This window comes from Lotus japonicus, chromosome 1 (assembly GCF_012489685.1).
Source record: "Lotus japonicus ecotype B-129 chromosome 1, LjGifu_v1.2".
In the NCBI taxonomy this organism is placed as follows: domain Eukaryota; kingdom Viridiplantae; phylum Streptophyta; class Magnoliopsida; order Fabales; family Fabaceae; genus Lotus; species Lotus japonicus.
This window is the reverse complement of record NC_080041.1, coordinates 133,100,588-133,122,006: the sequence shown is the minus strand read 5'-3', so window position 1 is coordinate 133,122,006 and position 21,419 is coordinate 133,100,588. Positions and strand designations below refer to the sequence as shown.

Sequence of the window (21,419 nt, the reverse complement as noted above, 5' to 3'; positions counted from 1 at the left end):
AGAATCGCCAAAGCCGCCTTTTCAATTTTTTGGTACCGCAATTCTGCCCCCTGTAAAGTATGGCTCACGAAATATATAACTTTCTGCTTTTTTCCTTCTTCCTGGAGCAAAACCGTACTTACCGCCTTGTCAGTAACCGCCAAATAGAGCACTAATGGAACGCCTGGTGTTGGCTTGGAGAGTACCGGTAATGTGGCCAATGTTTCTTTCAATTTGGTAAAAGCTTGTTCGCATTCCTCTGTCCACTGAAACTTTGAATTCTTTTTTAAACATGTGAAGAACGGGGCCGCTTTGTCACCCGCCATTGGCAAGAAACGTGACAAGGCGGCCATTCGCCCTGTCAAACGCTGAACCTCCTTTACACTTGTTGGGCTTTTCATTTCCAAGATCGCCCTTCCCTTATCTGGGTTTACTTCTATTCCTCTTGATGTTAACATAAATCCCAAGAATTTTCCTCCCTGGATCCCAAAAGAACACTTCTCAGGGTTTAACTTCATTTGATATGTTCTTAACTGATCAAACGCTTCTTTAAGGTCGCCGCCATGATCACTAGCCCTGGCGGATTTTACAATCATGTCATCCACATACACCTCCATATTCCTGCCTACTTGCTTTGAAAAAATTTTGTCCATGAGCCGTTGGTACGTAGCTCCTGCATTCTTCAAACCAAAAGGCATTGTCTTGTAACAATAGTTCGCCTGATTGGTCATGAATGCTGTACTTTCCTCATCCGAGGGATGCATCATAATCTGATTATAGCCCGAATAAGCGTCCATGAGACTTAAAAGTTCATTCCCTGAAGCTCCATCCACAAGCTTGTCAACATTGGGAAGTGGGTACGAATCTTTGGGACACACTTTGTTCAGGCTCGTGTAGTCCGTGCACATTCGCCATTTCCCATTGGCCTTCTTGACCATTACAACATTGGCGAGCCACGTTGGGTACTGTACCTCACGGATGAAGCGGGCCTTGATCAATTTTTCAGTCTCTACTTGTACAGCCTTGTTCTTTTCTTCACTCATTCTTCGCCTTGGTTGGATGACCGGGGTCGCCCCTGGTCGTATGGCTAGTTTGTGAGTGATCACCTTGGGATCAATCCCTGGTACATCATTGATGGTCCATGCGAAGAGATCTAGATTATCACCCAGAAGGGTGATTAGTCTGTCCTCTTGTTCTGTTGTCAAACCACTACCAATCTTTAGAAACTTGTCCTTGACTTGCACCTGCTTGGTTTCCTCCAGCGGTTGTGGGCGAAAATCATCAGCATCATCTCTTGGGTCCAAGCTAAATCCTTCTTGTGGGAAGATTTCTGTAATTCGGTGGCTCTCCTTGGCGGCCTTCCGCCCATAGAGCGCCACGCTCCTCAAATAGCATTCCCTTGCTGCATTCTGGTCTACACGCAATATCCCGACCTTCCCGTTGCAGGCGGGATATTTAACAGTTAAATGAGCAGTTGAGATGACCGCGCAGACCTTGTTGAGGGTGTCTCGCCCCAAGAGTACGTTGTAATTGGCTCTACACGCCAATACTAAGTACTTTACTTGAAACTTCTTGACAAACTCTCCTTCTCCAAAGGCAGTCGGAATTTCGACGTATCCCCGCACACTGACACGGTCTCCTGTGAATCCCACCAAAGTTCCCCTGTATGGTTTCAAATCTGATTCCTTTAGTCCCAGGCGATCAAAGGCATCTCCATAGATGATATCTGCCGAAGATCCCTGGTCTAAGAATACCTTCTTTGTCACATAATTGTTAACCCTAATTGTTACCACAATTGGATCGTTGTCATGGGGAATTACATGCGCAAAATCCTGAGGGGTGAATATAATAGGGGAATGATTCACCCAACACTCGCCTTCGTTCGACTCCTGTACTGAGTGTACTGCCGCCACGTAGCGTTTTCTAGCCTTACTTGAAATTGCACCCCCGCCAAATCCTCCTGCAATAGATAAGCATTCCCCAGCAGGATCGCCCAGCTCTTCAACTATCTCTTTTCCTTTACCTTTGTCCCCTTGAGTGATTTTAGCTACCTCCGGCGCTGCTGTGTCTTTGACAAAGTTTGCCAAATGGCCAGCTTTAATCAAGCGATCAATTTCCCGCCTTAAATTCCAGCAATTATCTGTCGTATGCCCCAACGCTCTGTGGTACTCGCACCACCTATTGGTGTCCACGTTAGCTGGCGGCCGCCGTGGGGGTGGTGGGTACTGCACAACGTTGGTCTGTCCAACCGCCCTTAAAATGGTACTTAAGGGTGCATTCAACTTAGTAAGTGGGATTGGCGTTGGCGAAGCACCAGGCTGACCAGCTGTGGCAGCAGCGGGACCTTGTGAATTTCTGTGCCATGTATTTTGAAAGCCAGGTTTAGAGTTGTGGTATGGTCCCGGTCTTGGTACACGGGGGGTTTGCGCTATCCTGGTTTCCTTCCCCGCCTTAGATTTGTCTTGTGAAACACCGCCAGATTGAGACTGCTTACGTCCTTCCTCTCTTTCTTGTTTCTTCTGGTCATCTTGCTCAATCAATATGAACTCTTGAACACGAGCGCGAAGATCCATCATATCCTTCGCCGGTCGCCTTGTTAAGTCTCTATTCAAATCGCCCGCCCGAAGGCCATTTTTGAATGACGCCAAACAGACATCTGGATTTTCATCCTCCAACTGCACCGCCATCTTGCTGAAGCGTGCCATGTAGGTTTTTAATTTCTCGCCTGGTTGCTGATGTATGCTGATAAGATCAAACATTGTTGCTTTTGTGGTTTTATTGGCGGAAAATTGAGTCAGAAACTTAGTGGACAGATCAGTGAAATTATCAATGGAGAAGGGCGGTTGTCGAATGAACCACTGCATCGCCATGCCTTTGAACGTGGAAGGCAATAATCGACATTTTACCGCATCCGACGCCCCGCCGATCACCATTTTAGTATTGAAGTATCTAAGATGCTCCATAGGATCAGATTCGCCCGAAAAGGCGTCTAATGCCATGGTTTGCAGGTGCTTTGGAATGTCCACCCTAGTGATGGCTGGAACAAAAGGTTGGAATTCAACTACATCCTCCGCCTCCAAGCGTTGTTCTTGCTTAAAATTCTGCCGCTGAGTAAGATACTCAACTTGGGCTTGCAACTGCTCGTTTTGGGACTGCACCTTCTGCAAGGTATCTAACATTTGTTGCAAAGCCGCAGGCGTGATACCTGTCACTGCCTCTTGCGCTCTCCGTGGAGCAGTTGTTTTAAGATCTTCCAAGTTCACGTAGTCAGGCGGCGTTGAACGCCGCCGAACACCTGGATCTGATTTAGCGATCAGATCTGAAGGTCTTCCCGGAGCTGCATTCACCAATGACGCCGGCGACGGCGCCACTGAGTGGACCCCCTCCGAGGAAGCTTCCTGCTCTTGGTCGTCCAGTACGGGACGGTTGTTGTTTCGTCCGCCGGCGCGACCGCCGTGTCGACCACCACCGCGCCGGCGATGATCGCGCCGACCTACGCCGTATGAACGAGTCTCCATGGCTCGCGATTCCTCCTTCTGTCACCGGAAGAGGTAAGTCCTCCCCACAGACGGCGCCAATGTTCTGTACTAGGGCAAGCTTACGTAAGAGAAAGACAAAAAGTAAACCCTAGCAGAGCACTAAAATAGCAAAACTACCATAAAAGGAATATTCTCATTAATGCTGAAAAAGTTGGTTTCGTACAAGTGGACGACCTCCCCTTTTATAGAGGGGGTGGTCATGATATGGATCTTTCCTATATTTGGGCCTGACAATCAGGGCCCAAATCCCCGTACATATAAGACAAATCCAAAGGAATCTTCCAGCTGGCTTGTGGGTCCATCACCTAAGGGAGGGCAATGAAGCTCGTCATGTTGCCTTTCCCGCCTTGGCTATCGTCAACGGTTTATTGTTCATTTTGGGCGGGACATAATCTTCTTTATGTCCCGCCCAGTCCATATAGATTATGCACTCCACCAATTGCTGGACCCCACCACAAAAAATGCCTCAGCTAAAGGAAGAGCACATATTCCACCAAAAAGAAAAAGGAAGAGCACATGCACCCAGCCAGTGACAAAATACAAGGACAGTGGACAGATACACTTTCTTTGCAGAAGATAACGTTCTGTGGAGTTACTCAGTTTCTCTTATACCCTTTAATTTCTCAAGCTCTCTCTCACATTGGTTTCAACTTTCAACAAAGGACAAATAAAAGTCAGGTACATCTCCATTCTTTTATTTATTGAATTTTGAATTCTGCTAAAGAATTTCTTCTTATCTGAATCTGGGGTCTTTCTTACTTTGCTGATTTCATTTTCTGGACTCGTGTTTTAATCATCATTCTTGTCTCATTTTACTGTCTTCTTTATATGTATATTTCAGATCCACCAGTATTTAATTTCTCTTTGTTACGCTGAGCCCTGCAGCATTATCAACCTCAAACTCGACGAATTGTTCATCATGCCTGGCCTGCCTCTTGGGCTCGAAGAGCGTCTTCTGATTCCGCGATGTGGAGTGTGTAACGAGTTATTTACCACTATGAATGCCGTATGCATGCATTTTATTTCTGTGCATAATCCAAATATGGTTTCCAGAGGATTTTATTCAACTTCTCCAGAGTTAAATATTACTCCTCAGCCTTCAAATCCTCAACCTGCTCCTCCGCCTCCAAATCATCAACCTCCGCCTCCAAATCCGCCTGAAGAAAGCATCTGAAGATGAAGTCAAGGGTCATCAATCAGGTCCACTGGTTTAATTGTATAACCCTCAGGTCCAAATATATATGTGTTAGCATAAATTCTATTAAGTTTGGAAGACCCAAGAGAAGTTGGAGATGTACTTACATTTTATAGCTTTTTTTTCTAAGGCTTACAATTTCAGAACCCGATTTATCTATGCATTAGTTTCTCCACCAGAAAATCATATGCAGCTTAATTTTAAATCTAAATATAGGCAAAGATTTTGGATTAGTTATCATTTTAACTTACCTACACGCGATGCAAGAGTGTACCAATTAAATCAAGTGCATATTAGGTAGCTGGACGATGCAGAGCGTACTGTGTTGACAACTAAACTTAATTTACTTGTTCTTAGTAGAAGGAATTGGAAGGGATTGAAACACAATAAGTACAACTAGCATACAAGTTTACCAAAAGAAATCAAGTGTAGATGTTAATTTGTGGTTTATAAGAGAATAAGAAACCAGAAATTGGTGAACAAAGTCTTAAAATTAGATATTGCTGAAAATTAATTGCCCTTGAAAACATTTGCATGCAATTGTAAGTAGCATGATAAAACGCTAGTGTCAATAACGTTAATACCTTGTGCTTTTGTTCTGGTGCTTTATAGAACTTATATGATTTTGCTGCACATGTGACTAGGCATTCTCTGTTGAGCTAGTTTAATGTGTTTTGGAAATTCACAATATCTTCCATCACAAATTTTCTGCAATTATATTAATAAATAAGTATTTGCATATTGACTACGTCTGTCTTCCTCTTGTAACAAAAAAAAAAAACTAGTGCTGTAGTGATATCTGCCATTTGTCAAGAAGCAGGAATGCACGTTGTTCGTATTCTTTGAAGTCAATGTCCATTGTTAGAGAGCGAGAGGAAGAGACGAGGGTTGAGGCAAGAAACGCAGAGCTCAGAAGAAAACCCCAGCTTACACTCAACAAGTTTCTACCTTGCTTAATTATTCGACTTCTTAGTTTCTTTTTGATAATAAAAATAATTATTTGAGAGAATTTATAATTTCTTGAATTCTTGTTTAATAAGCAAACGAGTGTCCTTGTGAGTTGTTAGCATGTAATTCAGATTTCAGAATTAAGATTTAGCTAAAAAAATTGAGAATGTAAATAAGGATCGAATTATAAAAGTTGATTGGAAGATTAATTGTTGCAATTTTACTAATTTATACCATTATTATAGATGTTGTGTAATCAGTGGTTGTGTAATTTATGATTTTAGCACAAATTCAACTGTTAATTTTCCATTGATGATACTGACTTTGAATTTTACAAGTAGTGATGAGGGTTTTCTGAAGGAGTTTTTCATTTGTGGTAGTTTTTTTTTAGTTGCAGAACTCATGTAGTTAAAGGGTACATTTCTAGAGTAGTGTCTGGGTTGTGTAATATTCACAAGAAATTATACTATATGTTTTGTTCTTAATTTCTCTTCTTTTCTGGATTTTATTGTTAGAGGATGTAGGTGATAATAATAAAGATTGGAGATTAAGGAGGATGTGATTTTTTTTACAATAATTAATTTCATTTTAAAAAAATGATTTAACTTGTTGTGACTTGTGATAACAGGTCAACTTAGGTTTGTGTAACTTTACACAAACATTTCTTTGTGTACAGTAAATGAACACATATTTCAACACACTTCTTGTGATTGGTTTATTTTATGAAAAATCAACATATTTTTCATTCTTCTTAAAAAAATGTGTTGATTTCTCAAAAATAAATTAATCAAAAGAAGTGTGTTTTAAAAGATTGTGTTGCTAGCATTTCTCATCTTAATAATATCAATGTCACTTTTGAGTTTATAAAATGCAAGATTTGAACATGCAACCTCCTAGATTATAGATTATGTTTTATTTTGTTTGAAGGGAACCTCCTGAAATAGGATGTTTATGTTCTATTATTTGGGTACGTTAATAAAAGATGAGATGAGATGTATATCATCCAATTTTATTGACTCCCCTCATTTTGCTTCCCACTTAATTTGGGTTATGAAATGGAACCATGATTTCACTCTTTAAAAATTATCAATTTAAAATTCTACCCTTAAAATTGTTGTCTCGTTCTTCCTAATATTCTGCGTTGTTTTATACAATTGTTGTTTTTCAATGGTTTTCACTAGGGTGGACAACTTTTTTTGTTCCACCGGTGGACCACCATTAACCACCGTTGGATATTGAAATATAAGAATATTCTCTAGATCAATGATCAAGATTGAATTTAGATTAAAAGGGTATAATTGTCCTCAAAATCACCAGCACCATATGCAACATAACAGAAGAAGTAGTTGTTAGAATCATCGGCGGTGCCACCGGATCTTCTCCCTCCCCTCTTACGATGACAACAACACCGTCGTCAATCTGGTTCTCCCTCTGTTCCATTCTCAGATCTGGGATTTTTTGTTGGGTTTCTGGGTTTCTCCAATCTGGATGTTGACGACAAGGCGTTGGAGAAGAGGAGACGCCACGACTTGGTGGTGGTGGTGTGGCGGAGAGAGTGGGAATCGTTGGGTTGGAAATAGATCATGGGTATTTGATGTTTTCATTGATCATGCCTTAAAGTTAGGATTTTTCTGGTAAAGTGCAGATCTGGGGTATTTGATGTTTTCGTTGATCATGTCTTAAATCTAGAAGAAGAAGAAACTGAAGATGATTGAGAGAGAGGAAGAGAGATGCGTGAGTGAGGAGAGAGGAGTTTCTTAGGAATTAATTTTTTTTTAATATATTTTCCTTTTTATAGATTACTAATATAACCTTGGTGCATGGGTGGATCTAGTGGGAACCTTTTTCAATTACTGCATTCCAACATTTATTCCAACTGCTTTGTTCTTTTATTCAATTGTTTCAATTGCTTTCTAGAAAATATTGACGTTACAACATTCTTTAATTATTCATTAAATCATTATGTTTCTTAAAAACTTAATTTATTGTGTGCTACATTGTTTTAGTGCGAGGTTGAGAGGAAGGAAATAGATATGATGATATTTTAATTTTACAAGTAATTTTTACCTTGCTTTGAACCAAAAGTTAACCACGCAAGTTTTTGTGAATTTTGCTCACGCAATTATGACTCGGGAGAGATAAATGTCAAATGACTTCTAAAATATGTAGGTCATATACAATTTGAAAAGATAAAGAATAGTTATACACTTAAATATAAAAAATATCAAGTTAATTATTTTAAGAGTGTAATGATAATCCCTATTTTAAAGGAAGAGTAATATAGGGAAAAAAGTTATAACTTATTTTGCTCGGTAAATTATCCAAATAATGGAGGGATTTGGATTTTGTCATGATGTGAAGATCTGAGTCTTTAATTCTATTATAATGAAATTTAGGCCCTAAATGGATATATGAAGAGAAAAAATTGAAATTGTGCGGGAAATAATACTGACAATCAGATTTCATTAAAGAAATAATTAAAGGTTAGGTCTTTCACATGGTCATGTGAGATTAACACATGAGGAGATCCAAATTTCGATCATAAAATACTCTAACAATAAAATAAGATTCTAATTTCATTTTGATTCGCTGCATTCCGTTTTGTTCAGCTTCATTATGTTTCATCAATTCAAACGTAGGGGGAATCAAAACGAATAGTGGTGCAGAGATTGGTAATATCAACGTCAGTGACCTCTTTTCGAAGTAAAGATTGTCGAGGTTTTTGTAAGTCAGCTAGATTCTTTTCAGCTTCTTCCAATTGGCGCTCAGGGGAGATGAAAGGTGGACGATCATAATCATTAGGCCAAATCAGCTTACCAGATTCCCTTTGTAGCTTCAGGTAACCAATCTACACATGCTTAAAACATGTTAAGACTCAAATTGAGAGAAAAAAATCAAATCCTTCCTCCGTTCCTGATCTTTTGTTGTTTTAACTTTTGGCTTAAATTCCAAAACTTTTGTTGTTTTACAAATCCAATGCATTTTTTCCCAATTTATTCCATGTATACCCTCATTTAATATTATATCTCTCACCTACCACCTCATATTTTCACCAATCAAAATCATAACAAGTTTTTTAACCAATAATTATCATTTTCTCTCTTCACTCTAACTCAACATTAAATAGGGGTGTTTATGTCAACAAATATATTATTGATTGCACTTTTAAACAATGTGCATAACCTTAAACAACAAAAGATCAGGAACGGAGGGAGTATATTACTAGCAACACACAAACTAAGCATTACCTTTGCTTTGAGTGAGCTTATCCGAGTCATTAACGCTTTTTCATTGTCCCAAAGATCTGTCAGTTCTTTTTGCTTCTGTTTAAGTAAACTCAAATCATTTTCAAGCTTACTTAATCTTTCTTTAGATGCCTTGTCAGTAGTATCATTTTTCAGAGAGAGTTTTTCCTCCTCCAATTTCAAGACTGCTCTGTCTATCTCATCTATTTCAGTAGGCTTAGAGGTGATCCCAATCTTCAGCTTTGCAGCAGCTTCATCGACAAGATCAATAGCTAAAAGAGAGAAATTTAATTAGATACTGGAAGCAACAAATCAGGCAGAAATTTTTTTCAACCTAATTGCAGCATGTTCTAAAATCACAAGTCACCTTTGTCTGGCAAGAAGCGTTTTGTGATGTATCGATCTGATAGAACTGCTGCTGATACAAGCGCACTATCCGATATTTTGACTCCATGATGCAACTCATAGCGCTCACGCAACCCACGAAGAATGGATATTGTTTCTTCAACAGATGGTTGACTGCAAAACACTTGTTGAAATCTTCGCTCAAGTATTGGATCCGGTTCAATATATTTTTTATACTGATTCAATGTAGTTGCTCCAATACATTGAAGTTCACCTCTTCCAAGCATTGGTTTCAACAAGTTCCCAGCATCCATTGCACGACTTGTTGCCCCTGTTAGTGAACCAATGACAAGAAATTACTAATTGGTTGAATTGCAATGCTGGAACAAGAGTTGATGAATCAAAATGTCACTCTGATCATATTAAAAGTACAGACAATTAAGAAACATGCACAAATTAAAAAAAAAAAAAACAAATTTTGGTGTTCAGCTAATAAAAATATTGCGGCTATAGACCGTATGATATGATTGCTTAAGGTGTCACATTCCTCAATCGGTACTCAACCATCCATCCAGATTAGGTTGCTTTAACAGAAGCAAACAATTATTCAGTTCACTAATTTATGGCCAAGAGTAACAAACAAATTATTTTTATTTTCAGCGATGGGAGGGGGCAATGGAGATGGGTTCTAATACAGTGTCCCTAGAGGACCTGAACCAAATCCCATCTCAAAGGCTTGAGTGTATGCCCATAAATGGTTTTGTTTTACATCTTTTACATCCCCCCTCAACAGCTTTTTGAGTTTGAAGTGTAGATAAATTATTAGCCCACCTCCTACTCCTACCATGTACTGAAACCCAAATTACTGAAATTCAAACATTTTCACTAGAAAATGAGGGTGATTCTGTACCACTAAGTTATACAAACTCTACAACAATCATGAACCAACTAGCCTAAAACATTAAGCTATTAGGCGAATGCATGCAAAGTTATATGCATGAAAAGTACTGAAACTCAAACATTTTCACTAGAAAATGAGAGTGACTCCTGGACCACTAAGTTATACAAACTCTATAACAATCATGATTCATGAACCAACTAGCCTAAAACATTAAGCTATTAGGTGAATGCATGAAAAGTTATATGATGTCTCTACTCTCTACCAAATAAAAAGTAGACAATACTCCCAACGTCTAGATTTTAACTTGTAAAGTTCGAGAACAAGAATGAGGTACCAACCTGCACCAACAACGGTATGAATTTCATCGATAAATAATATTTTTTGCCTACATGACTCAGTGACTTGTTTAAGGACAGCTTTCAATCTTTCTTCAAAATCTCCACGAAACTTGGCACCAGCAAGCAATGACCCCATATCGAGGGAGATCAACTACAAAACACGGAGAATAAAAGCAAAAGTTGAATACGAATTTAGACAAAAATACTACGGCATTACATTCCCTGGACTCCGCACATAGCAGATTAGCTAGAGCTTTACAACACCAAGCTGTCCTTTATTACAACATTAGTGACGTTTACATTTCATTAAATTTTCCAAGTTCATTCATAATTGTTCACAAGCTAGAGAAGGGTCAAGGAAACAGCCTCTTACTGTAAGCTAATTGTAATCACAACATTCTGAAATTATATTTTTCACACCACCTTTAATGTCCTGCGTTTAATGTAAGAAAGAGACATGCTTTGCATTTTAGAATTACTAGGAAATCTTCCTTATGTGTGTTTGTTCACAAGTAATAGGAACAAAATAGAGCTTATACTTTCAATGTACGGGAAGTTAGTTTCAGGTTTCTTGTTAGTAGCTTTATTAGACATTTTCAGTAACTTTTGGAGCCTGCATTGAGACTTAACATGATGTCAACCAAGCAACTCAATTAATATTATCAGGACAACATAAAGGGAAGAAACAATAGGAGTTCAACCGTCCGATTTATCAATGGCCCTGGAACATCTTCACGCACAATACATTGAGCTAATCTGCAAAACAATGAAAAAGGTTTCAGGGCCATTGAAGGCAAAAAATTAAGACACAAATAAATCAAATAGGAGAAGGGAAGGCTACCTTAGCCTAACTCAATTTCACATACACACATGAATAACCTAATCATGCAAGAAGAAGGAAAGAAATAAAAACAAGAGCAGGAAGTGATATTGCTGCACAACACATCTGAAAAAACAAACCCACCCTTGGACAATTGCAGTTTTGCCTACACCAGGTTCGCCGATAATAAGTGGATTGTTTTTAGTTCTCCTTGACAGTATCTGGATACAACGTTGAATTTCATCGTCTCGGCCGATGACAGGATCAAGCTTGCCAAGCCTAGCAAGTTGAGTCAGGTTATTTCCATACTTTTCCAATGGCGTCATGTCTTCCTCGTCCTTCGGATCTATACACAGTTAAGCAGCATTCAATAACAGAAACTGTTTCAGAATTGAAGGGTGGGTTTTCAATAAACAGAAAGTGGATTACCAGTCAAGTGGTAGAGGCGATGGAGTGATTTAGAGGAGTGGAAGGTGCGAGTGAGAGTCAAAGAGTGGGAGGGGGTTCTCCGAGGCCTGATCCTTGAAAGGGTTACGGCGGTGAAAAGGGATTTGGTTATCGACAACAACGGCGGAGTTCTTCTAGTCGCCATTTAACGAAGCAAGAGCGAGCGTGGTGTTTTGCTTGCTTAAGTACAGTACACTCTCAGTCTCAATGACTACTGGAACTTGGGGAAGGGGTTAGGATAGTAGGTCAAAGACTAGGGTTGACCATATGCAACACTCACCGAGTACGGAGTATAAATTACGGATTAAAATCAATATCAATCAATCAATTGTTTATTTCTTAATTTTATCTTAATTTATTTTTAATTAAATTTTATGGTATTTTTATTCAATTTTCGGATTTTTAATTAATTCATGATTTTATGAGTTTTTATTGCTAGATTTTGATAGTTTTTATCTATATTTATTTAGTACCTTTTTAAATTTTAGATTTGATTAGGATTTAGTTTGTTTATTTCATGATTTTATCTTAATTTATCTTATTATTTATTTTTAGAGTATTAATTAATTTTTATGGTATTTTTATTGAATTTTCGGATTTTTAATTAATTCAGGATTTTTTGAGTTTTTATTGTGATTTGCTAGATTTTTGTAGTTTTTATCTATCTTTATTTATTACATTTTTAAATTTTAGATTTGATTAGGATTTTGGTTGTTTATTTCTTGATTTTATCTTAATTTATCTTATTATTTATTTAATTTTAATTTCAGGAAATATTTTATTTTATTTTAGAGTTATTTTTAGAGTATAAATTAATTAGAATTTAGGTTATTTATTTTTATCTTAAATTAATTAATACTCTAAAAAAATCTCACGTGTCATTCTCAGGTTAATTCTCATAATCCGTGATTTCTCTTTTTATTCTTTCTCATGATCCACAATATAAAAAAAATATGTAATATGTAATGCTGAGATTATAATCCATTAAAATTGAAAAGATTTTTCCTAATTATCTAAGATATTGCATCAGTCATCTCCTCTCTATATCTTAATATATATTAGAAAAGAATTAGATAACTTATCTTTTGTTGACACGTGTTTCCTAATTCCAAAACAGAACTTGAAACCGAATTTTAAAAAATTTGCCCTAATTATCTAAGATTTAAACAAACACGCATAATCACATTCATGATTAATTAATATATCAAATACAATAGACATATTTCCCGTGCAACGCACGGGAAAAAAACACTAGTGATATAAATTGAAGCACACGAGTCAAATAAGTGCCTATAGTCGTTGTAGTATAGTGGTAAGTATTCCCGCCTGTCACGCGGGTGACCCGAGTTCGATCCCCGACAACGGCGCCAATTTGTTGAGAGCTTTTTTTACCACTCTACGTTAAATGTAGAAGATTATCAACTCAGCTATATTAACCCTCAATCCCTTGATCGATTAACAATAGTGAGTAGCATTAAGCATGGATGTTTGAATAAACTAATGATCTAACCCTATCCCTAGGCCTTAGAATCATTAGATGATTTTACCTATTTCAGATTTAAATAGCTAGTTCGCACCATCCTATTAAATCTAAATTCATGTTCTAGGTGATCAATCCAAAACAAGCATGAAGCACAAGTTAAAAAAAAACATTGAATCATGGAAAAGATACATATGATTAACTCTAGTTCAGACTCAATAACGTGTGAGTTCCCTACACAAGTTTGAATCAATCAAAATACCCATGGGGATCAACCTAAGATATAGCATGAAGCAAAAGAGAAAATCATTGATTCTTTAACATAGAAACATGAAATTTGCATGAAAGGAAATCAAATAGATTACATGAGCATCAAAACAACTAGTTCTAATCCCAACAAATGAGAAATTAGCTATCCATTTCCATGGTTTCCATTGATAGCTTTACAATCATAAAAGAGATGAAGAACAATGAAAAACCGAATCTGTGGTGGTTCCCCGACGATGAAATCGGCTCCAAAGCCCTCTTCTTTAGCCTCCTAAGCCTCTCTAGTACTGTGCAGAAAACAGTTGGCTCTAATGTTGGGCAGAAAAATAGCTATATATTTGTTTAATGTTTAAATACCAAGAGCAAGTTGAGGATACTTTCCACAGGTTTTGAACTGTGACTTTATGTTTGAATGGCATTGTAGCCTCTTGAGTTTTAAAGCTTGAAATGCAACCGCTGTTTTGTTAGTATTGCAACATATGTGAGTTAATATGTTTTGATTTCTTAGGTTAGTTTCTTATATATTTAAAACTGCAATGTATCTATCAGGATCGTGATTTTTTTTGTTACCTTAATTACATATATAATATCTTATTGTTTCTTTACTGTTTAACAGGTTTCTGAGGTTCTCAGGTATGAGCTAACAAAGAGTAAATGAAATGCACTGGAAAATTTGGAGTTGATACTTGATAGGTATGCAGCTTATTTTGCTTTATCTTAATTTTAATTTTCTGCCCTTTCGTTGCGCACTCATGAAGTGGTTGTTTCTATTTTGATCGTGTTAATTAAGATCACCATGGTTTTTCCAAAATGAGTTTATATCCCTTTTACAGAATAGAATATTGATGGTGAATTTGGAGGGATTGGTCAAAATCCAATCAAAGAAATTGAGGTATATTGAAAAAATTCAATTGAAACATTCGCTGCAGACACACACTTATCCTGAATGTTGTAAATCTGGGTGGAGGTTAAATAATGTACATTCCTTCTCATGATCTCTTTCTTTTATAAGATCCGAAGCTTCATGTAGTTTTTTTAGGTTGCATTTGCGTGCACATGAAATCTTTGTTTTCTACATCTCTCTGAATTCCTAATGGCCCTCTAGGAAAATCTTCACATTAGTTATAAAATTTAATTAAAAATGTAAGTATGCAGAATCCGGTTGTGTTGTCATTGTTTATTACATTTTTAAATTTTAGATTTGATTAGGATTTAGGTTGTTTGTTTCTTAATTTTATCTTAATTTATCTTATTATTTATTTAATGTTAATTTCAGGAAATATTTTATTTTATTTTTGAGTTATTTTTGGAATATAAATTAATTACGATTTAGGTTGTTTATTTTTATCTTAAATTAATTAATACTCTAAAAAAAAAACACGTGTCATTTTGAGATTAATTCTCATAAAAAAAATCAGGTGTCATTTCATTTTATAGATTCTTTTATGTTGTGTTTTCTTTTCTAGTATATTAGAAAAGAAGAACTTCTATCAGGTTGATTTAGTGATGTGTTAAATATAATAGTAAAACTTGGTGTGCAACGATGGGTAGAAATATTTGTTAAATTGGTGTGAGAGTCCTAAAACACTATAATTGTGTTTTACAGTTTATATTTTTAAAATATCTTCGTTCTTATTATTATGATTTTTTTCATTCTTAGTATCTCAACGTTTTCATAATCAAAGTATTGATTGATGTCTATAGTACAATAACAAATTTCGCCGCATGTAAAAAACTCTGGCAACAAACTTCTCTACTTCCTCCGTTCCTATTTAACTGTCCGGGGAGAGAAGAAACACACATATTAAGGAGTGTAATTAATTTTGTAAAGTTTGAGATAATTATTACTTGTTTTCCAATTTAACCCTCTAAAATGTGTTTTATCTTTCCTCATTTATTGCTCATACAAGGGCACTATTAGGAAAAACATCATTTAATGCTCTCTTGAAATGCTAAGTGGACAAATATATAGAAACAAAAAAAATTCTTCAAAGTGGACAGTTAATAAGGAACGGAGGTAGTATTTAATAGCCTATTTTTGTGTGTAATATTATTGGGAACATTTATTTTGCTCCTCATCATTTGGCAATAAAGAAAATACCTAATACCTACCAGGATAATTCCTGCATAAGGTTCTTCTATTCTTTATTGAATTTATTGAGACTATTCTGCATTTACTTACTTACCTATATGTTGTTAAATTGATTAATCTAGCAGGTGAAAACATTAATCTTAATTCGGGTAAGAAAGCGAATAAACCTCCTTATTAAACTCTAACTGGCTATTCTATGATACACAACTCATTCTTCATACAAAATGATATTAATCATTCTCTGCACAAACCCAAGTAAATCTCATCTCTTATGCAGTGTGGCTGAGTCTTTTAAACTTCCATTTTGTGAACTGAATCAAATGTCATTCATTAGCATTCTAATTTCTGATTTCATTATTGATTGATCATCATTAAGTTACATAATATAATATAAGTATAAATCGATGTAACAAATACAATAGCAAATTTCGTCGTGCAGCGCACGGGAAAAAAATACTAGTCTAAATACAATATAAAAGAGACTCTATAAAATGGAAACTTTTGACATTTGACAAGCAATGGAGTAGTACTTTTTAGCCTATTTTCCAAGCTAATCACACCAACAAATTGTTGGTCAATCACGTATTTTCTCCTGAATAATTTTAAACATGTATTTATCTATGATAAATATCACCACATCAATTAGTCAATCATAATTCAGCATTGTGAGTGCTCATTTTATGTACCTTTCCTTTGACTACCTTCCTATCTTCTAAAATATCATCAATTTACAGTTTCATTCTTTTAAAAAATTCTTTTCATTCACGTTCCTGTTTGTCCCGTTCTCATTTCCAGTTCTGCTGCTTGTCTCTGAATTTCGTTTCTCGTTCTCTTTCCTTATCTGCATATGGTGTACGCATACTGAATTTTTCTAAACGATGTCTTTGGCATTGGTTTACTCCCTTTTTTTCTCTTGAATATAAGAAAACTCCAACAAATGCAATAGCAGCTCCATGTATCTTTTACGTATTTCAGTAGGATTTTTTAATGGATCCTTTTTTCAATAGAAATTGTTCTAGGGTTCCCCTTGCTTTATAGTTTATTGACTTTATTCAATATGTTTCTTAAATATTATTGCAACATAGCCTTAGTCATCCAAAAAGCAGGGGATGTTTCAAAAAAAAGTAAGGGTAATTAGGGAATAAAAAAAATTATAATTCATTCTGCTCCGTCCATATTCAATCAATGGAGTGGTAACTTTGTTCCGCTCCATTCAGGGCCGGCCCAAGGGTAAAGCCACCCAAGCAAGGGCTTTAGGCCTTCTAAAATTTTTTTTTTTACTAAGGAAAAAATGCGTCAAAAAATATTTTTTACTAAGTAAAAAAGAGCCAAAAAAAACCAAACATTAATACTAAGTAACAAAGGCCCCTAAAAAATGTCTCACTTTAAAGTTGGCTTTAGGCCTCATATAGTGTTGGGCCGGCCTTGGCTCCATTATAAAATACTCAAACAATGGAATTGAATTTTTTATTTCATTCCGTTCCGCTCCATTTCGTTTCATTATATTTCATTCTCTTCAGCTCTGTTACTTACCATCAATCCAAACATAACCGAAGTGTGTTCTTATGGAGGGTTGTCAACCTTGCACATGAAGTGGTTTAATTTATAGTACTACAAACATGTACTCAATTTTTATTTGGAAAAATCTTATATAGAATTTTAGTAGTGTCTAAATCACAGCGTTAATTATCTTAAGCACGGGGAAATTTTTTTTGTACTTTCTAAAAATGAATATTTATTTAAATAAAATATTGTTTATTTATGAGCGTATTGATACATTAATCAGCTGGTAAAATATTTATGCTAACTAAAATACTAACTTTTTTATTATTTTCAAATAAACTTCTTATAAATTAAAATTTGATAGTTTTGTAACCATTTATAGGAAATTAGGAATAATTATTCTGATTTTTAAATATTATTATAATATTATATAATACTCTAATCTTATTAATTTTCACGTTTTAAATTCTGATGAATGTTTTTTCTTTAGGTGGAGATATCTATTTAGTTAAAAATGCTAACTGTTGTACCAATTTTTTCCTCACATAATAAATTTCTTCATTTTGTCAAAATATAGAGAATATAGTTTATAACAGTACACATAATATAATAAGCATCATTTTTTGAATGCGCTTTCTAATTTATACGGTTTTTTTTTTTAGGCAAATGTTAGTTTGCTAGAATTGTTAGTAAATTAATCCCTCATCCGGGTTCGAACCCGGGACTCTTCGCCCTTTACCTCACCCAAGTCTTATGTCCCTAGCTTTCTAATATATACGTGAAATAATAGAAGGTAGTATATCATGTGAAATAATAGAACTTAGCATATTTGAATTTCTTCTCAGCATTTGTAATATATATAAGCACTTTTTTTTGTTGCTTAGTTAAAAAAAAATTGCAAACTTAATTACATTGCCAAAATATTTGCAATTGAGAATTCCACTTCTTCTGGTTGCACCAACTTCAAGCATCCACTGTCAGTGCTGATAACCAATTCTGCAGATGTGATGTTCCTTGAAAGCTTGCAAATTTCAGTGACTGAAAAAAATCTAGTTAGAAGATTCCTTGGGTTTGGAAGAAAAGCAGTGTTATTTGCATTGCATTCGAATCTGGAAATACAGAAGCCATAGGTGATGGTTTTGACTAGGAAGGTTAAAGCATATATGGTTGAAGCAAAGAAGGAAAGATTTGTCATAGTTATCCTTCACGTTTGAAAATGTGTTCAATTATTGTCATGGGTTCAATTGTTGTCATTTCCAATCATAAGTACAAACCCTAGCATAAACTAAATTATTTTTCAAAAATTGGATTATCTACCTTGTTACTGTTGGAAGTTCAAATGGTAACCAAGGGATGACATACAACACCACAAATATCAGCAAAAAATTGTAGTAAGAAACATTTAACAAAAACTCAAACTAAACTAAGTACTTGAAGGTTCTAAGAACCCCTTGAAAGGACACTAGTTGTCTTTACAGCTAATAATAAAACATTAAACACTTAAAGTTGATAGTTAAAACACGTATGAAACACCAAAAAACCGTTGCGGGACGACCCTGCTAGTCTGCTACCTTCTTGCACAGTTACTGTCATACATCTTCAATTGTTTCCTCCTCTTCTCCTGCTTTCATCATTTGTTGCTTCCTCCAGGAAGTGATAGTAGACTCTCTATAAATATCATAATGTATTAGTCTTCCATTCGGTAGACTACATTTATGATCCTCAAGCAATTCTCCATTGTCACTCAATTTGATTAATCTTTCATCGAGACATGCTCCCAAAACATGCACCACCACCTTTAGTGAAGTATGTCGGGGCAAAGTAGCCGTAAGGATAGTTATCAAGAGGCGTATCAAAAGCTTTAGTCCAGGAAGAGTGTACTTTATAGTCTTCCATGATCCATATCTGACCCATTTGATTTCCATCCCCACTTTCACAACACAGACTGGGGCATCCTCCCATTACTGTTAGATAATCAGATTCCAAGTCAAGTGTATCATGTGGCACCGGAATCTCTGCTAAACTCCTATCTATCAAATTAAAGGCAAGAATTACTTTAACCTCTCTAGACTTTGAGATAATTAAGCAACCAATGAAGAGAGTGGTTCAAGAACAACCCAACCCTAAACTCAGCTGACAATTCCTGAAATCCAACCTCCTCAGTACTACTACTGCTACTACTACCCCATATGAAGCATGACACTTTTGTTCTCAACGAGAAAACATCAAGTGCAGGAAGCCAGTATTGTTCACCTTGAAGAAACCCCAATCCAATTTGAACTATGAGGTAGTCATTTGTTGATTCATAATACCCAATACCATAACCAATTACCTGTGATTCGTCCCAAGTATGAGAACATGGAAATTGTAGGCGGGTACCAGTTGATGGATTCCACACAATCATAACATCATCCCTGAAATCGTGTACAAGTATGAAGCCTTTGCAAGAACCCCAAGTGCGAAAAAAAAGATGGTGTGGAATTCGGAGGTGCAGGCGCGCCATAGCAGAGTGGTCATAAACCGATGCGTCTAAATTGAACGATTCAATCTTGTCATCATTGACTGTATCAAGAAGACGACGGTGGGTGGGTGCAGCAGCTAGGTCAAAATGGGATTTAGCGAATTGGGGATCGGAAATGAGAGAGCGCCATGACTTACACACGCATTTGAAACGCAATAGAGACCTCACCGGAAGCAGTAACAGAACTTCTGCAATCAAATCCTCAGGCAGAGTGACGGTGGGAGTCTCCATGCCTTCTCTTCCTTCTTCCTTTGCCAGGCGCATGAAAGAGGATGAAGTCTCAATTTAGTCCAGCACTCAATTTGTAGGGGTGTTTATGGAAAATTCTATCACCGATTTGATATGTTGTATAGTATAAGGTTTGATAGTATTATGTGTGATAGTATAAGATATGATAGTATTATGCTTGATTGCATTAGGCTGATAAAAAAATAGTATATTATACAACGCTTTCGATCATAATATAACTTATCATTTTGTTTAAATTAATATAAACATATATTTCGCAAAATATTAAATAATGATAGATATTACAAAATGAGGATGATGTTACTGGTGGTGGCAGTGACGACCAAGGTGGTTGCAACAACAACGACAGTAATGGAGGGTGATGGCTGTAGAGGTGACAATGGTGGTGCTGAGTGGTGGCGGTAGTGAAGGGAGGTCGTGTGGCGGTAGTGGTGGTGGTGGTTTGTGGTAGTCGATAATGGTGGTGGCGATGACGATGGTGGTGGAGGCGTGGTATTTCAATTCGTTTTCTTCTTCCACTTTTTTATGTTTTTGTGTTAGCTCTTAGCTTTTTTTCCTAAACTTGACAATACTTTGGTGTTGAACCTTTATGAACTACCAAACCTTGATTCACTCGAACCCGAGTTTTCAAGTTAACACCTGATAACTTGTGTTTTCTCGCACATTCTATTTTTACAAACATTCTCAAAACCATACGTAATACACACTTGACACATTTTTCATTGCTTTTAATCACTTAACCTATGAATCCACACCAAAGGACCCAGGGCCGGCCCAAGGGTCAAGCGACCCAAGCAAGGGCTTTAGGCCTCAAAAAAATTTTTTTTTTTTCAAAGTAAAAAAGGCCTCATATTTTTGCAAATAAGGCCTCAAATAAAAAAAAAGAAAAAATACTACCATTTTGTTACTCACCATTACCTACCACTTTGTTAGTTGTTTCTTCCCTAATTTTTCTCAAAAAATCTTAATTGACAATTACTAAATTAGCAATCTTAATTGACAACTAATTGATATTACCTATTCTTTTTCTTCACCTTTTATTCTCTGACCTTTCCTTTTCTCTCAATTAAATCCTAGTAACGTTTCTACTCTCCCTGCCACTCTCTCAGTCTCTCTCAAACTCTCATATCCTTTGTAAAAGAATTCTCCTCCATAATTTATTTTTTCTTTGATTACTTGATTAGCCATTGAGAAGAACGGGAGAAGATCAATAGGAAAACAAAACTCCCTTTATTGTAAGTAGTTACGCCCTAGCCTCTTTGCTGTTTTGTTTTTTCTGATTTCTATTTTAGTTTGCTTTTAATCATGTATGCGGTATGCCTATCCAGACTCCAGTATCCATGTCGGCATGACCATGAGGGGATGGTTTCATGGTTATGTTGAGTTTTGATACAATAAAAATTTCCTTTTTCTACAATATAAAAGGACCGTAAAGTACTAACTAATTGGAATTGGATGCAATACAAAAGCTAGAAAAATAAAGTTTAAATAAAAAATGTAATAAAGAAATTTTTTTTAGACAAAAATGCCTCACTTAGGCCTCCCTTTAA

The 21,419-nt window shown here is 36.1% G+C and overlaps 3 protein-coding genes across 3 annotated transcripts; 1 reads left to right on the top strand and 2 right to left on the bottom strand.

Annotated features, from left to right (window-relative positions):
- Positions 1-4,019: 4,019 nt before the first annotated feature.
- LOC130731033 (uncharacterized) lies at positions 4,020-4,870 on the top strand. Its single transcript, XM_057583220.1, has 2 exons — positions 4,020-4,196; positions 4,360-4,870. The coding sequence occupies exons 1-2, from the start codon at positions 4,035-4,037 to the stop codon at positions 4,690-4,692; spliced, it is 495 nt and encodes a 164-aa protein (XP_057439203.1). The 5' UTR covers positions 4,020-4,034; the 3' UTR covers positions 4,693-4,870.
- A 3,234-nt stretch (positions 4,871-8,104) lies between these two features.
- Positions 8,105-11,994, bottom strand: LOC130731032 (chaperone protein ClpB4, mitochondrial-like). Its single transcript, XM_057583219.1, has 7 exons — positions 11,740-11,994; positions 11,455-11,656; positions 11,192-11,246; positions 10,491-10,641; positions 9,274-9,582; positions 8,910-9,178; positions 8,105-8,509 (listed from the first exon to the last, which is right to left on the bottom strand). Exons 1-7 carry the CDS (start codon positions 11,900-11,902, stop codon positions 8,291-8,293), a joined length of 1,368 nt encoding a protein of 455 aa, XP_057439202.1. The 5' UTR covers positions 11,903-11,994; the 3' UTR covers positions 8,105-8,290.
- A 6,866-nt stretch (positions 11,995-18,860) lies between these two features.
- LOC130726429 (F-box/kelch-repeat protein At3g23880-like) lies at positions 18,861-19,884 on the bottom strand. Its single transcript, XM_057577693.1, has 2 exons — positions 19,255-19,884; positions 18,861-19,169 (listed from the first exon to the last, which is right to left on the bottom strand). Exons 1-2 carry the CDS (start codon positions 19,882-19,884, stop codon positions 18,861-18,863), a joined length of 939 nt encoding a protein of 312 aa, XP_057433676.1.
- Between the last annotated feature and the right edge of the window lie 1,535 nt (positions 19,885-21,419).

What these genes read in the sequence shown, in the direction of transcription:
- LOC130731033 (XM_057583220.1), top strand. Translation starts at nt 4,035, where the DNA reads ATGCACCCAGCCAGTGACAAAATACAAGGACAGTGGACAGATACACTT. An exon ending in AAAGGACAAATAAAAGTCAG is followed by an intron (nt 4,197 to 4,359) that starts GTACATCTCCAT and finishes TGTATATTTCAG; the next exon opens with ATCCACCAGTATTTAATTTC.
- LOC130731032 (XM_057583219.1), bottom strand. Translation starts at nt 11,902, where the DNA reads ATGGCGACTAGAAGAACTCCGCCGTTGTTGTCGATAACCAAATCCCTT. An exon ending in GGCCATTGATAAATCGGACG is followed by an intron (nt 10,642 to 11,191) that starts GTTGAACTCCTA and finishes CGTGTTTTGTAG; the next exon opens with TTGATCTCCCTCGATATGGG. An exon ending in ACGCTTCTTGCCAGACAAAG is followed by an intron (nt 9,179 to 9,273) that starts GTGACTTGTGAT and finishes TCTCTCTTTTAG; the next exon opens with CTATTGATCTTGTCGATGAA.
- LOC130726429 (XM_057577693.1), bottom strand. Translation starts at nt 19,884, where the DNA reads ATGCGCCTGGCAAAGGAAGAAGGAAGAGAAGGCATGGAGACTCCCACC. An exon ending in GCAGTAGTAGTACTGAGGAG is followed by an intron (nt 19,170 to 19,254) that starts GTTGGATTTCAG and finishes ATTATCTCAAAG; the next exon opens with TCTAGAGAGGTTAAAGTAAT.